The sequence below is a fragment of the Haemorhous mexicanus genome, chromosome 1 (assembly GCF_027477595.1).
Source record: "Haemorhous mexicanus isolate bHaeMex1 chromosome 1, bHaeMex1.pri, whole genome shotgun sequence".
In the NCBI taxonomy this organism is placed as follows: Eukaryota; Metazoa; Chordata; class Aves; order Passeriformes; family Fringillidae; genus Haemorhous; species Haemorhous mexicanus.
Window position 1 is genome coordinate 24,944,018 of NC_082341.1, and position 14,748 is coordinate 24,958,765.

Here is a 14,748-nt window from a genome sequence, read left to right on the forward strand (position 1 = left end):
AAGAAAATTTTGTTGCATGTTGAGAGGGACCCAAGCAGGCTATTTCCCTCTCCCATTTGCAGTCCCTCTCAGCAGCATGATCTAGAGGTTCAACAACTGGACTTTATTATGGCAAATGGTTCCCAGGTTAATTTTCTTCACTGCAGTGAGGCACTTCTCATGCATACTGTGTTGTGTTTCACCTTTACTAACACTGAGGTATTTTTATCCTGATCATAACAGCAAACATTTGTTCCTGCTGCTGATTTACATTTACCATGACTGACCTTTTGATGTTGTGTATTTCACCTTAGACGCAGACTGCACAAACTAGGGGTGTCAAAGATTACCCAGGTGGATTTCTTACCTCGGGAGGTGGTATCATACTCCAAGGAGACACAGACACCTCTGGCCACACATCAATCTGAAGGTAAGACTTATGGTTTTCTAAAAAACCATTTTAATAGAAAATTTGCATCCAAGTCAAAGAATGTAATAAAAATAATAGTAAGTCATAACATAGCTGCTTATCATGTGTTTTCTGCCAGCCAGCTATTGCTTATGTGATTAATGGCTGTTCTGATGAGAATAATTATAAAAATCACTGTAAATGCAGGTGGAACCAAACTACTTCTGACTTACAATGGATTGTGCTTAGATAGCAGTTTAATGGGAACATTTTTAAAAATAAATCATTATGAATACAATTAAAATTGTGCTTTATTCATTTTTTTATGCTTTCTCAAGGAAGTTATAAATTCTGTGCTTTGTAAAGAGGCAGTGTTGGAAAGTTGCCCTCAGTTGTTTGGTCAGGGTAATTGTGTCCCCCTGCTGTAGGTGAGGCTTAGGGAGAAGTTGCAGCTTAGGTCCATGTACTGAAAAAGGAGGTTTGCATACTGTGATGTGAACAGTCTTTCTTTCTGTCTCTCTGCTGACATCTTGCTGGCATCTGTACTCATGGTGCTGTTTGTTGGCTGTTCGTCTCTCTTGTTGATAAGTAAATACACAGAGTGGCAGAAGTTTGCTGATCTGCCATTGTTGTACTGTAGAATGCTGATTGCAGGTCAGTGGAACCATTTAAATTGATTGCAAAACAGTACATTAGCCTGATGTTTTGTTGCAGTGAGGGAGGTTCGGCTCATCTCAATATGAGAGTTCAGTAAGTTTCATTTATTGATTAGAGCATTAGACATTTAAGTACAACACATAATAAGTTCATGCATATTCTGTAAGCTAAGTAATTTATTGGTTATTCTTACTTCTTCATTCTTTACAACTTACATTTTTTTTTCTCATGCTCTGCTCTCGGCTACATCATTTTGCTATTAGACTACAGCTATACCCAAGGCCACTGCGGCCTTGCAGGTGCAGGGATTCAGATTAGTTGGGTTCAGTACTTTTCCAATTCTTGGTTAATTAACTAGAGCATGTCTACGTGACTTTTTTCATGTAACTAGTTTCTAACAATGTTTTCTGTGCACTAAAACAAAGCAGATAGAAGAGGAAAAACTCATAGCAGCATTTTGCTGTTTACAATGAAGGGTCAAGAATAGTTCAACGACTGAGTAATTTTCTGGAGAAGACAGTGTAGAACTTTACCAGGCCTCATTCAGAGAAGAAAAATACACAAGTGGGTTCAGAAGGTGGTGGTGGTGGTGGTACATCTGTCTAAATATAAGGTACTGTCAGGGAAAATAGAGTGATAAATGTAGCCAGTTGTTTTCGGGGTTTTTTTCTAACTGGGTGACCAGGTCTGCCTTAGGAAGCAGAAATAGAACCTGCTGAGCTGGATGCTCAGATTCTGATTTTCGGGAGCACAAGTTTACCTTGGTTGTCTGTGGTCTGAAATAGTGCCTTCAAACACAGACAGCTCTTTTGCTTGGATGATGCTCCTTGAGCAGTGTGTCCAGAGAGCTTTGCCAGCTCATAGGGAGAAGCTGTCTCAGAAGCCTCCCTGGGTCAGTCCAGCTCATCTCTGCTTGTTTCTCTGTGGGCTGCTGAAGCCTTGAGAAAATGGGTTTTGACCTGGAGTCTTTGTCTTCTTTGCTTAGGACCAGTTGATGCTCAACCTCATAGTATTATCACGAGTTCTTGTTAGATCAGATGGAGAGGGTGTCCTTCCCCTCTGACACCTGGCATTTATCCAATGCAAGACCTATGGATATGTGGAATTTAAGACATGGCTTTGTGTTTGCCTCCCTCAAACCTATGACTCCAGCACTCATGAGCTGATTTGCCTTTCTGAAAAGCACAGGCTCACTTAAGAAGGCGTCTTCGTTCAGTAAGATCTTGCTTTTTTCCCAAGGAGCTCTCCAACCTCTACAAAATCCTCTTCTTGCTAGACAAGAAGAGGACTATCTCCAACCCTTCGAGATAAAAAACCCAAACAACAGTGTGATGCCATGGAGCCTGGCAGTCAGGACAATGAGGCAGTGTGGTTTGAATTGGTCCTCCCAACACAGAGGAAAGTCACTTGTTCCTCATTTGTGTGAAAGATAAGTGCAAATATAAAACATCATGCATTTAAACTGCCTGGGCCAAAACTGTGATGGAAGAGGTCAAGTATGTGGGTTTGGTGACTGGATTTTTTATATTTTCTATTCTCTGTCATCACAGCCAAGGAAAAAACATCAACAGTAGTGGTGTTTTATATATTAAAGCACAGAGGAAATATCACCCAATCTCTTCAGATGTGTGAGGGAGAGAAAGTGTAACTTACATTTCCTTTCCAATCTGCTGCTGGGGAACTCTCTGCATATAACTTGGATATGATTATGGCTGTGCATCAGTAAAGGAGATTCAGGAAAGTTTGGTTATTCTGTTGAGAGGCTGTTTAACTGGAAATTCTCTAGGGGGTAAATAAGAACTGTGATTTTGGTCTCCCCGATCTGATGGAAATGCATTCTCAGGTTTTTAATCTCCCAAGCCTCTTTATGAATGCCAAGCCCTTCATACTGTCAGTCTAAACATGAACAGAAGAGAGAGATTCCTCGGGAGAGCAGCTTAGAGAATTCTCTACACTGTTTCTATGCATTCATGTGATAAAATATGACCATTATCTTTTCAAGATAAATTGTTCAGCCATTACTATGGTTATGGGCTCAGTTATTTAGCCTCTGAAGCCTTAGAGTTTGAGAATAGAAAACAAGCTTCCTTACCTGGATGAATCTGACTTCAGTGTTTGGAAATCACTTTTCACTGACTGCCTTAAATACTGGAAATGTCAAAATGAAGAATTTTAGGATGAGGTTGTCCCATGCTTGCTTCTTGTTTGGAAGACAACTAATGAAGGGTACAGTTGATTAAAAAATGAGTAAAAAGAGGACTTTGACTCCATTCAAACTTCTTGAGTTTTTTCCAAATATCCTCATCAGGTTTTCTGCATTTGCCTCTCTAGAGAGCAAGAAAGAAACTCTGAGGTACTTTAAACCTACTGCTGTTCTGGAGCTCAGTGCATGTTCTTTGTGGTAATGGCTATTGCCCACCAAACCTAATAAAACTGGAAAAGGAAGGGCTCACTCTGGTAAGTCCAAGTGGTGCCAGAGAGCCAGATGCTATGTGCACTGAAGTCTCAGCTTGTCAGCTGCTAATTTTAGAAGAAATAGTGTGGCATTATTCTTCATTGTATAAAAAACAGATTAACTCCTCTTTTCAGAGCAGGTAATTTGCCTTATTTCAGAGGAATAATGACTTGTCATTTCTCCTACCAACTCTATTATTTAGGGAGATGTGTATATGCATCATTCAATCCTTTGATCACAAGTGCCTAATTCTTTTGCTTTATTTAGGTCACAGTCAGCTTCAGCCTTTCCTTTTTTTCCTTGCAGGATGACTTCAAAAACACTCAGATCTTGGCTCTGGAGCCTGAGAAAAAAACATGCCTTTATTTCCCCCTTCCTCCTGCTATAATTGAACTTGAATTCAGGTATTTGTAGGCATTGAGAGACATTTTACTAGTGCTGTTTTTTCCATTCTGGAGTTGATTAAGGCCTAGGCCATGCCAAATATTTTTTGAGAGTTCTCTGAGACACTTCCTTCATAGTGCAGAGGCTCTCACATCCCTTCAGGAGTGGCAGCCCCATGTAGCCTTCAATGGTTGGACTCTCAAAAGAACTGCAGACCTACTGTTTGCTAAAGGTGCACCTAGGAGAGACCAGAACAGCCATGGCCTGGCCTCTCTCTGCCCAGGATGGGTCCCTCACTGCTGTGCAGCAGTGGACTGAGCTCTGTATGACTGCCTGCAATCCGCCTTTTCAGACAGGAAAACAGTCTGCACATTCAGGCTCTGCTTGATGCTCATCATCTCCAGCTTGATGCTCTTCATCTCCAGCTTACTGTTCTGCTCTTGACTGGGCCAGGAGGTAAAATCTCAGAGAAAGGAGGTACTCCTCTGCTCTGGGTCCTCTCGGAAACTGAGGGCTGCAAGAAGGAGAAATTCTGTGATCTTTCTGGCTTTGCTGTCCAGTGTCAAGAGCATTGCCATTCCTCTTTTGCAAAGTACTACTTCATCAATAAAATGAGATGTTCTCACATTCTGCCTTGACAGACTGTCACTGCAAATAGGATAGTCAGAAATGCATTCCTGAAAGAGTAGGTCCTGTGTACAGGAGAAGATCTGACTTTCTAAAACAATGGAAGTCATGTGCACTTCATCAGTTTATCATCTTAAACAGATATTTGCTCATGTGGGGAAAACAAATGATCTACCATACTCACCTCCTGAGCAGGGTAACCTCATCCTATGTCACAAATGTAGCCCAGTTCTGGCAAAGAGCACAAGGAGACCTGTGATCCATCTGTTTATCTAGCTTTTCAAACACTAAGGGTAATTTGGCTATTAGAGAAAAAAGGAAAACAACCTCTCTCCTCCATCTGGAAGTAGGCTGGAATGAAGTGGCAAAATGGAGGTGGAGCTCCAGAGGCTGGGTTGGGTTCTGCCTGTGACTGACAGTGTGATTCTCTGAACTAAGGTTCCTGAAAGTTACCCTTTTTAAAGCAGTGAGGGAAGAGAGGGGAATTCTCTAACAGGCTCATGAGGCACATGAGCCTGTCTGTGTGTGATACCAAATATTAAGTGTCCACTGTAGGGTGAACCAAAATTCCCTCGGTGCCACTGATTGCATTGACTAGTTCTTCACTGGCAAACTTGGTAAGAGAGCACTTTATATTGCCATATTGATTTAGGTTTGTCATTATGGAGTAGAATGGGAATGTCTTGCAGAGTGATACATTGGCATCGTGTGAGGCCTGTGGCCCACTTTGAGTTTTGTTAATTGGATGGGAAGTTATCTATGACTAGGAGTGACAAGCTCCAATGCTGTGAAAGCAAGTCACACCTCTGGGATTTTATCTTTTCCATGATAAAATCTGTGGATATTATGGAATTTATTTATACTTTGATTCTATTTATACTTTTACTGTCAAGATCCAAGATTTCCAGGTTTAATCAGTGAGATCTGTCTCTGTACATGCTTTAGGATGCTGTGCAGAAGTCCTCTAGCCCAGCGAACTCTGCCCCAGTCCTGCTGTGCCTTGCTGTGCCTGACTGTAGCTCAGCTCCAGCTTTGTGGAGGCACGCTGTACTTTGGAAAAGCCAGTCCCAGAACTAAGTGAAATCATACTTGAGCTTTCCCATGGCCAATCTGGCTAGAGCTTGTGGATCAGAAGCTGGGGTTTAAGTTAAAGAGCTTACTTTGGCTTTCCTCTTCCAGAGAATTGTAAACTCAGCTCCAGCCTCAAAAGGAGAAGTCTGGACCCAAGAATAGCTTTGAACACCTCATTTAATGGGAAATGCAGATGCACATTTTTGCATTGCCATGCATGCAACATATGTGTCAGGATCCATGATAATGTGTGATGGAAATTGGACATAACTAGGGGGAAAGCAAAGACCTTCTGTTGTAAACAAAAGGAGGTGCTGAAAAGCAAAACTAGAAAAGAAATCACTATTAAAAAGAGAATATAACCTAAGGATGAATCAGTGTTAAAGCAGAGAAACTTTTTTAAAGAAGCAGAGCCTTAGGATATGTACTAATGGGCACTAATTTTGTAATAATGTTTTGCAACTTTTTAAAATACTATGCTCCATCCTGAGCAGTACCATTGTGTTCTTAGGTGTTAGGTGTTCTTAGTTAGCTACAAAATTCCAGTTTGCCTTTTCTTCTCAGACTGCAGTCCATCAGATTTGTGCTGTTGATCTCAATAGCTGGCATAAGATCTCTGATTCAAGATGGCTTTGTTTGATTAAACCAACAAAACTTAATTTGTACTGTTGTACCAGACTGTTCAAGATTGAGACTAGAATGAAGCGGTGCAAAGATTTGAGGCATTGCATTGTATAGCAGTCTTTTAATAATTCCTCTTTCTTCCTGTCACAAGTGCATCACCTTTTCTAAATAATAAGGTTTTCAAGGCGGATTTTTTTTTTTTTTTAATTTATTTTTGACATGAAAATCTTTCAAAGGCATTCAGGCAGCGCCCTCTGGCGGTGCAGCGGTGAAGCGCCGCGCCTGAGGAAGGCCGGCAGGGAGGGATTCGGGAATGCTGGAAGGACCTGCGGGAAAACGCTGCCCTGATCTTTTGCCTGAGGCAAGAATCATATTTAACAGAAGGTGCTTGAGTTATATGGCTGAAATTTATGAATGCAAGTGCTGGTGAAAGAAGTGTGAGAAGAGACCAAGGCATTACACAGAAACTGGGAGGAAAAAACATATTATTTAGAAATGTTAAAAAGCCCTGAAAAATCAGCCATAGGTATTCAGAGAATAATACACTGGTGAAATCAGGTGCAAACCCTTGTTATTGTCAATCCCCTTTGAAGTACAATTAGTAAAGTACAATTTGTTCAGGTACACGTATTCCAGAACAGCCACAACAGGCAGCTACCAGGTGTGGCGGGTCTGTATTCCACTCCTTGCAGGCTACAGACATTGGATGTATGCCTCTGAAGGCTTTCTTCACCACCTCGATCATGGGAATTTTATGTGGTACAGAATTAGAATAAGGAATTGGCTTTAGAAATTACTTTCTCTGCTTTCTATTCTGCAGAAAAATATATTTGACACTTGTAAGGATTTCTTCAAGGAAGAAGAACGAAAAGGGCACAGTCTGCTCATGGATACTTTGGTGTTTGAGTGCAGAAAGGGACATCAAATGTCTGTTTTCCTAAAATGTGTAACAGACTTGGGCTCAAACAGGATTTCTGCAAGACAGTCCCAGTCCATTTCTAAAAGGTGGCCTGACAGTATATTAATCAGCAGTCATTGCTTCAGTATTTGCTCCCTTCCCTGTTTCTCCTTCCATGTTTTCACTAAAGACTTCTGGAAAAGGGCTTTTCTCAAGATGCTTCTCAGATAGTCTTATGCAGAGAGCCCTTTTAATGCTAAACTGTTTTGAACAAGCAGATCTGACAATTTATTAAGCATCAGTAATTCTCAGGGAATTATCTACTAAGAACTGGTTTAACAGAGAAGATTGCCTCTAGTCACACACAGTTGGAGGTCTGAAGAAGGAAAGCTCTTTAGAGATCTAAGACTTTTTCTTGATCATTTTCTTGATCATCCATACACAGGGATCAAGTAACTTGACTCTTCGCAACTCCTCCACAATCTTAACAAAATTTTGGGCGGGTCTCCTGAAAACCGGGCACACACACATAAGAGTTTCCTGCTCCAAAGTGTCCCTGACCTTCTGCAGACTCTGGTTTCTTTTGCACAAGGTACCTCTGCATTAAATGCAAGCCAAGAAAGCATATCTGGTAATTCTTTATGAGGGTGGGGAGAGAACAACAGATGCTGTCACAGCTGAGCCATGCCTTCTCTAAACCATTCAGGCAACAAAAGATGAGGAAGAAACCAAAGCTTAACTGCCTTCTTGATGAAACAAGGAACCAGTTTTTGGCCTGTGCTGCCTGGGAGGGGACTGTTGTGCAATTTTGTTCTGTGCATGGAAACAATACTGCTTCAGGGCCTTTGCAGCCATCGTGGAGAGGGACCATGCTGGACCACCCTTCCTTGCACCTCCTTGATCCTAATGGGTCTTTGCTCTGTGCTGTTAACCAGGTGAATCCCATCCTCCACCCAAGAGATGGGAAGCTGTTCTCTCCTAGAATAATCCAAAAAGCATTGTTGTCAGTCTCCTTGTGTGGAAACCAATCTGCTCCTTTAGCTGCAGTGGGAAATAATGTGATTGAATGAGATCCTGGTACATCTGGTGTTGCTTGATGGAAAACAAGAGAGCTGATGTTAAGAGCCCTGACCTCAGACTGCTTTAACTAGCTGCAAGTCATCTCACAGTGCCTTTGACCCATCTCTGTGTCCTGACATCTGAAACCAGCAGTGATCCATGAATTCAGAGAGAAGCCCTGTAACACCTGTATGCAAATTGAATTCTTTGTTGGCTGGAAATGAAAACCTTCCTCTAAGTCTTTCTTCTCTGCAAAAGATCACAGCCATGTTTTACACATGAACAACGGCTGTATTGAGCTGATTTGTTAAATGTTCTCCTCAAGCAACAAAATATTTCCAAACTTATTTGCAAATATATGACTATTAGTATGTTGCAACTTAGCTTTAGCATGAGGTCAAGGAAATAGTCCCGCTAATGAACAGCACCCTGATTTCCCCAGCCAACAGACAGTGGAGTGACAGTGGCCAGTTTTTCTCTATTTGCTGTTTTCACGTGTTCCTAGTTATCACTTTATGTATAATTTCAGCAGTGTTTGAATATTCTTTGAATTAGCAAAGTGTATCCATATTACAATGCTCAAATGAGAAGGTTCAGACCTGAAAATGTAAAAAGGGTGAAATTTGGGTTAGCAGTGCTTCCAGCAGAACAATGAAGACGTGCCTTTTTGTTTTCTTCAGAAGCAAAGCACGCTTTTTCCTGCCATTCCTGTAATTCCTTCTTTAGACTAATGGGTGATGCCTATTCAGTATATACAGGAATAATACCCAGCACCTTCTATTATGCCTTTAGTAACCTTTGGCAAAATCTGGCTTTGTAACGTGGACCAATCTCCGCTAGAATTTAAGACAAGATTAAGAAAAATGTGCATTGTAGAAGTAGCGGTTATTAATCCTCAGTGCTCTAATTAGCACTTAATCTTTCTAATCCTGTAAGTAGATACAAAATCAGGGCTGAAATAGACACAGGCCATAATGTGGAAAGGCCTTCATTAGTGGTGTTAAAAAGATGTACAGAAAACTGCTTGGTTACTTCACACTTCTCAATTTGATCCTTGGCACTTGGACTCTGAGAGATGAAAAAGATTCACGTGCCAAAATCCCCTCCTCTGTTTTAACCCACAGTACTAATGCACTGGGTCAAAAATTACACAGCTGAAAGTTCTCCTGTTCAGCACCTCTCTATCTTCAATTCTATAGCTGAGCCTCAGCCTAAGGAGCTGGCTAATTGTGCCCCTCTATAGTCTCCTTTAATTGGCTCATTTCCATAGGAGAGGCCACCTGCCTTGGGTAGAGCAGTGTCAGCTGCTTGCCCTCAGACTAACTGGAGAGGGAGCCAAGTGCCTGGGCTGGCTAGAGTGAAGAATTTGGCACACCCCACATGGCTGCCTGCCTTGAAGATGAACGGGAATGCACCCCAAGCTGGGTCTTTGTTCACCAGGTGTGTCCCCAGACTGTGGCCTGAGCACCTGGGCAGAGCCCTCCAGTGGCACCCCAGGGCCCCCTTCTCCCTCCCAAGAGCTGCTCCAGGGTCATGTAAAGCCATGCTGTATTTAGTATAAAGGCAAACTGTGGATCTATCTGTATGTAATACTTGAGAATCCCTGCTCAAAATCAGTAGTAGCTGGATCCTTTCCAGAGAATCCTTTTGCTCGCTCACTCACAAGAGTTACTCTGAAAACTGAAGAAAGGCTTTGGGTGAAGAAACCTTTAATGAAATGGATATGTCAGTAAAGTAAAAGTCTCAGCATGAATTCCCACTGGCCACTATTAATAGAAGATGGAATTCTCTTTTGCTGCAATACAATAGACTGTCTCCACAAATAATGTCACTTTTCAACCAGATCCTGGCTGTCACTTGCCCATCTATCTTATTTAAAATAAACTTAGCATGTATTCACTCTGAGCCACAATTACTTCAGATGTATGTCGTAGCCATAAACCTCCAAACAGACCTCTTCTCTCTTTCTGCAAGCTAATACCCTGCTTAAAGAACACAGGAAGTGAAAACATAATCATTATTTTTCTGAAATGTGTTGGGCTTGAGCCACGAAGCTTCACACTTATTTTAAGTCTATAATTGCATGTTGTTGCTGTGGATACTCCTTTTTTTTCCTCACCCCAATTGTGCTGTGAAGTTTGCTACATCCAAGCTCAGTGTGGGTTCAGCTCCTCTGTGATTGGCACAAACAGATCCCTGCACTTATGAATAGACTCACTGATCTCAGTAGCAGCTGCTGGGTTTTGAGGACTCTCAGAATTGACTGCTTGGTTTGGAGCTGAACTTCTTTGAAGGTCTTGCCCCAGCTGCACAACTGGAGAATTTTTGAAATTTTAACCTTTAATCATGGTTGCTTCATATTTTCGTTCTTGTCATCTCCACTCAGATGTTCTCTCTTCCTCTCCTAGGCACGAGTTACTCAGCAACAGCACTCCCAAAACAGCCCTCATCTGGTGTGAAACACAGAAAGCACTAAAGATCTCACTTGTGACTGCTGAAGAATTCTCTGTGTGCTGGTATTGCACCACAGATAATGTGCAGGTTGAAAACAGAGCATCTTACACAATGAGACAGCACAAACTCCTCCTGCATGTGTTTCACTGACTTCTTACCTGTGACATGAGACATGCTGGCATTCACATGGGGGGATAATTGAGGCCAAAAGAGCTGAACCCAGCACAATCTTGTCAGGGGGATATGGACCCTAGCCCAGACTGTCCTTCAGTCTGTGCCCAAGTTTCCAGAGCAGTGGACCTAGTTAATTCGGTCCAGATGTCAACTGGGCATGCTGTAACATGCTCCCAGTTCGTACTGATCAGGAATAAGCATCTCTTATAATCTGCCTTTTCCCCTTTGCTAGTTTGGGTACTGCAGAAAGATTGAATTCAGGATTTCAGTGTAGGCAGGGTTCCTAAGAGTTTAGCATGTTTACATACATTTTAGGGATGTAAGAGCTGCTGTTTAAGCAAAGATATAACAAATTTACATCTGGTTCTCATTTTTGCAGTCATGAAAAGGTGTCTAGTGAACAGTGAGCTTCCATTTTCAAGCATGCCTTGGACTGATTTAGGGTGGAGTGTGCAGGCACAAGTGCACCATGACACTGTGCTTGGGAAACATCTCTTCTGCCATTCCTAGGTTGCAACAGGATGGAGGCAGAGAGTGAACAGGAGATGAATCTGGTCTCTCTTTCCTCTTATTGTCTCTAGTCTATGTACAGAACTGTGTTTAAATGCTGCAGATACATTTATATAGTTATTTAAGTATTTAGTTATAGGTACAGCTAAAGATACAATGTTTACAGAATGTATTACCTATCTGTATTATATCTGTAGATTTACAGATACTTGTAGATACACCCATAAAGCTGACCACTGCAAGATCTCACTGCCTGCCAAGTGATACCCTTGGGCTCAGAGCAATGGTGTAAGTCTCAGGAGTCTTATCTTTATTACAATCTGCATGTGTAAATCAGAGCAAGTCACAAACTGAGTTGCAAACAGCACAGAGACATAAACCCATCTCTTCATTTCCCCATAGCACAGACCACTAAAAGCTTAAACAGGAGCTAAGTGAGTTCACAACAGCCTAATTTACTAGGATTTTTAGCTGTCCCAGAGCTGTCTGATCTGGCAGCATGACCAGTACCCAAGCTAGCTAGCTGCATCCTTGTTGAGATGCTTCAGCAGTTCAGTGCAGTCACAGGCAACAGCTCTACCTTGAGGGGCCAGGCCTGCTTGTGTAAATTTCCATACTCAAAAGAGTGAGACAGAACCTTCCAGAAGGCAATTTACCTTATCCACTGTATTTTTCATAACACTGGAAAAAAATTATCTTCTATTTGTGCCTTTCTTCATTGCTTACAGGACTTAACCAATACATTCAAATGATAACCTTAATTTTTAGATGATTGAATTTAGGTAATTCCCACCACTTTGTGATGGGAATATGGGCAAGTGCATTAAGTATTTTACTGTCATCCCCTGAAACAATTTTGGAACTGCTGTTATTGCTATTTCTTTTTTTGAGCTCCTTCATCTCTTACTTATATCCCCTTGAAGCTGCTTCTTGGGCCTCTGTGAACAAAAAGTGAAAAAGCAGGCACCTTATTTTCCCCTGTAACCTATCTAATTGAGGGCAGCTCTTTCCCAGCTGATAAAGGCAATAATATAGAGAAAAAATAGAAAAATTACTTTGCTCCTTTGTATCTTCAATTAAGTAGTTTTTTCATACTATTCAGAGGACTTTATTATGTGGACTCAATACTACACTTTATGTACAAACATTTTTTTGATGCAGCAGTCTGGTTTGCATATTGTGTAGTTCCTCAAATGCATGTTTCTGTCCCATTTTGCTCAAGGGTTTTCTGTACAGTAAAGCCCATCAAATTCCTTCCCCCAAAGAGTGTTGAGCATCAAGTGGATATATATCTGGGTCTAGAAATTATAGCACTGCGACTGTGACATGGACAATGCCACAGCTTTGTTTACTGAGATGTAGGATGGGGAATATATGCTTTCATCTCTTCTTTCATCACTTTCAACAGTGTCACATAGCTTGTTGGACTGTTTGCTTGACCTGTGATATTTCTTGCATTAGAGTGTCCTGATGAAGTATAAAAAAGGAATACCCAACCCTTAGGTATTAGCTATGCAGTGAGGATGTTTTCAGATCTAATTACTGAATTAGTACTAGTTAGTGATTATCCTTAATGAGTCTGGATGAGAAAAGGTTAGTAAAAGTACCTTTTCTGTTTCACAGTTCATCAGCTTGAGATAATTTAGTAACAAAGGCTCATGTTGCAATCAGGGAAGAGACTCCCGCTGACTAAAATGGGACCTGGACTGGGACCAAATTAAGTGCTTGCCATGAGCCTAAATTGCTGACATTGTCACTGACTCATCATGTGAAGTCCTTCAGTACATTGTAGAATCATTTTATTTGTATTTGATTAAATGTGAAAGTATTTTGCTAGTCTTTCCAGCTTTGAAAAACAAAGTATTTACATAAGGGCCAGGCAACCAAACAGCTATCCTCTTTTACCCTGGGTAGCAGGCTTAATCCTGCAAATGTTTATGCATGTTCTGTGCTCATCCTTAGTCCTCTGACACATTTGATTGTCTGATATCAGGCATGTATGTGTTTGCAGGAGGGGATCTGGTGCTGTAACTTTCATTTGTTGTATCCCGTTTTGCTGATGGACTGCAAGCTCTGAAAGGCAGGAAATGTGTTTATTTTTCATACTTATCAGTACAGAATATAGAAAACAGGCTGTAAAGAAATACTGATCATGAAAATGTGTTGATATATAATAGAATAGTTTGGCTTGAAAGGGACCTTTAAATGTAATTTAATCCAATCCCTTTGCAATGGGATATTTTCAATTAGATCAGGGTGCTTAGAACCCTGTGCAACCTGACCTTGAATGGCTGGGGATGGGGCATCTGCCACCTCTCTGGACAACCTGCACCAGTGTTTTACCACTCTCATTGAGGCAAAACTTTTCCTTATATCTTTTAGTTTAAAGCTATTGCACCTTTTTTGTTGCAACAGGTTTTACTAAATATATGTATTACATATATACATATGTATATGCATTTTCAGGGGAAAATATGCTTTTTCCCTGTATTCCAGGTTGATTCACTTTGGCAACTGCTAAAAATGTGCATTTTATTACCAACACCTTTTATCAATCCAATGAACAATAGAAACAGCAACTCTGCTCCAATACTGGCCACATCTTGCAATAATTTATAAATGTCCCATATTAAAAATAATACAGTTACTCAAACTTTTTCAAAATGTCCCAGGGTAAGCAAATGCTTTTGTTTTATTATTAGTTTTGACAAACCTGATTGTATGCTGGCCATTGTTAAAGGGTTCTATCTGCCTCCAAACACAGTGAGAGACAAAGAATTTTTAATGAATTTAATTAAAACTTTATGTGTTTTATGGTGTTCACCTCCAGCTGGTGTGCCATTCTTCTCTGTTGAATGAAGTTTCCTCTAATGCATAATGATGTGTTTTATAAGAGGGATGTTTGAACCCCCTTCCTAGTAGCCCTGAGGTAGTTTCCATGGTATGACACAGTGGTGAAGTTTTTAAAAGCAGGTCTCTTACACTTAAGCGAATTCTTTATATGGTTAAATGCACAGGCATGAATGCATAGATATGAATCTTAAAATAAATTTAAGAATCTTTTTTTTTTTCCCTTGAAACAGTCCTTGTGGGCTAGCTTTTATGACCCATGCTGCTGAGCATTTGTCTGTACAAATGGCACCCTGACATGAAAGGGTCTTGTTATTTGACTGCTTCTGTTGGGGGTAGAAAGTTGAATGATGTGTTCTCCTTTGGTTAACACACTGACATCTGTACCAGGCACAAGGTCCTGATATTGATGGGCACTCCTAGTGCTGCTGTAATAAAAATGAACAATAACATGCAGATAGCCTCGTTAGCAAATGTTTCAGTGCATTTTATGAGACATGCTGAGACACTGCAACAAGCTGGGTCATTCCCATGGCTGGTTAGAGTTAGTGGAATTTTAGTCTTCTGAATCTCTTGTGCGTTAGGGCTTTCACTCAG

General features: G+C 41.0%; 1 protein-coding gene across 2 annotated transcripts in view; it reads left to right on the forward strand.

Moving 5' to 3' along the window:
- DYNC1I1 (dynein cytoplasmic 1 intermediate chain 1) overlaps window positions 1-14,748 on the forward strand; it is a 184,253-nt gene that overhangs the window by 43,202 nt on the left and 126,303 nt on the right. For both annotated transcript variants that reach the window (XM_059843469.1, XM_059843478.1), the window contains exon 6: window positions 294-409. In XM_059843469.1, the coding sequence (XP_059699452.1) occupies window positions 294-409 (116 nt within the window). The remainder of the gene's footprint in view (window positions 1-293; window positions 410-14,748) is intronic.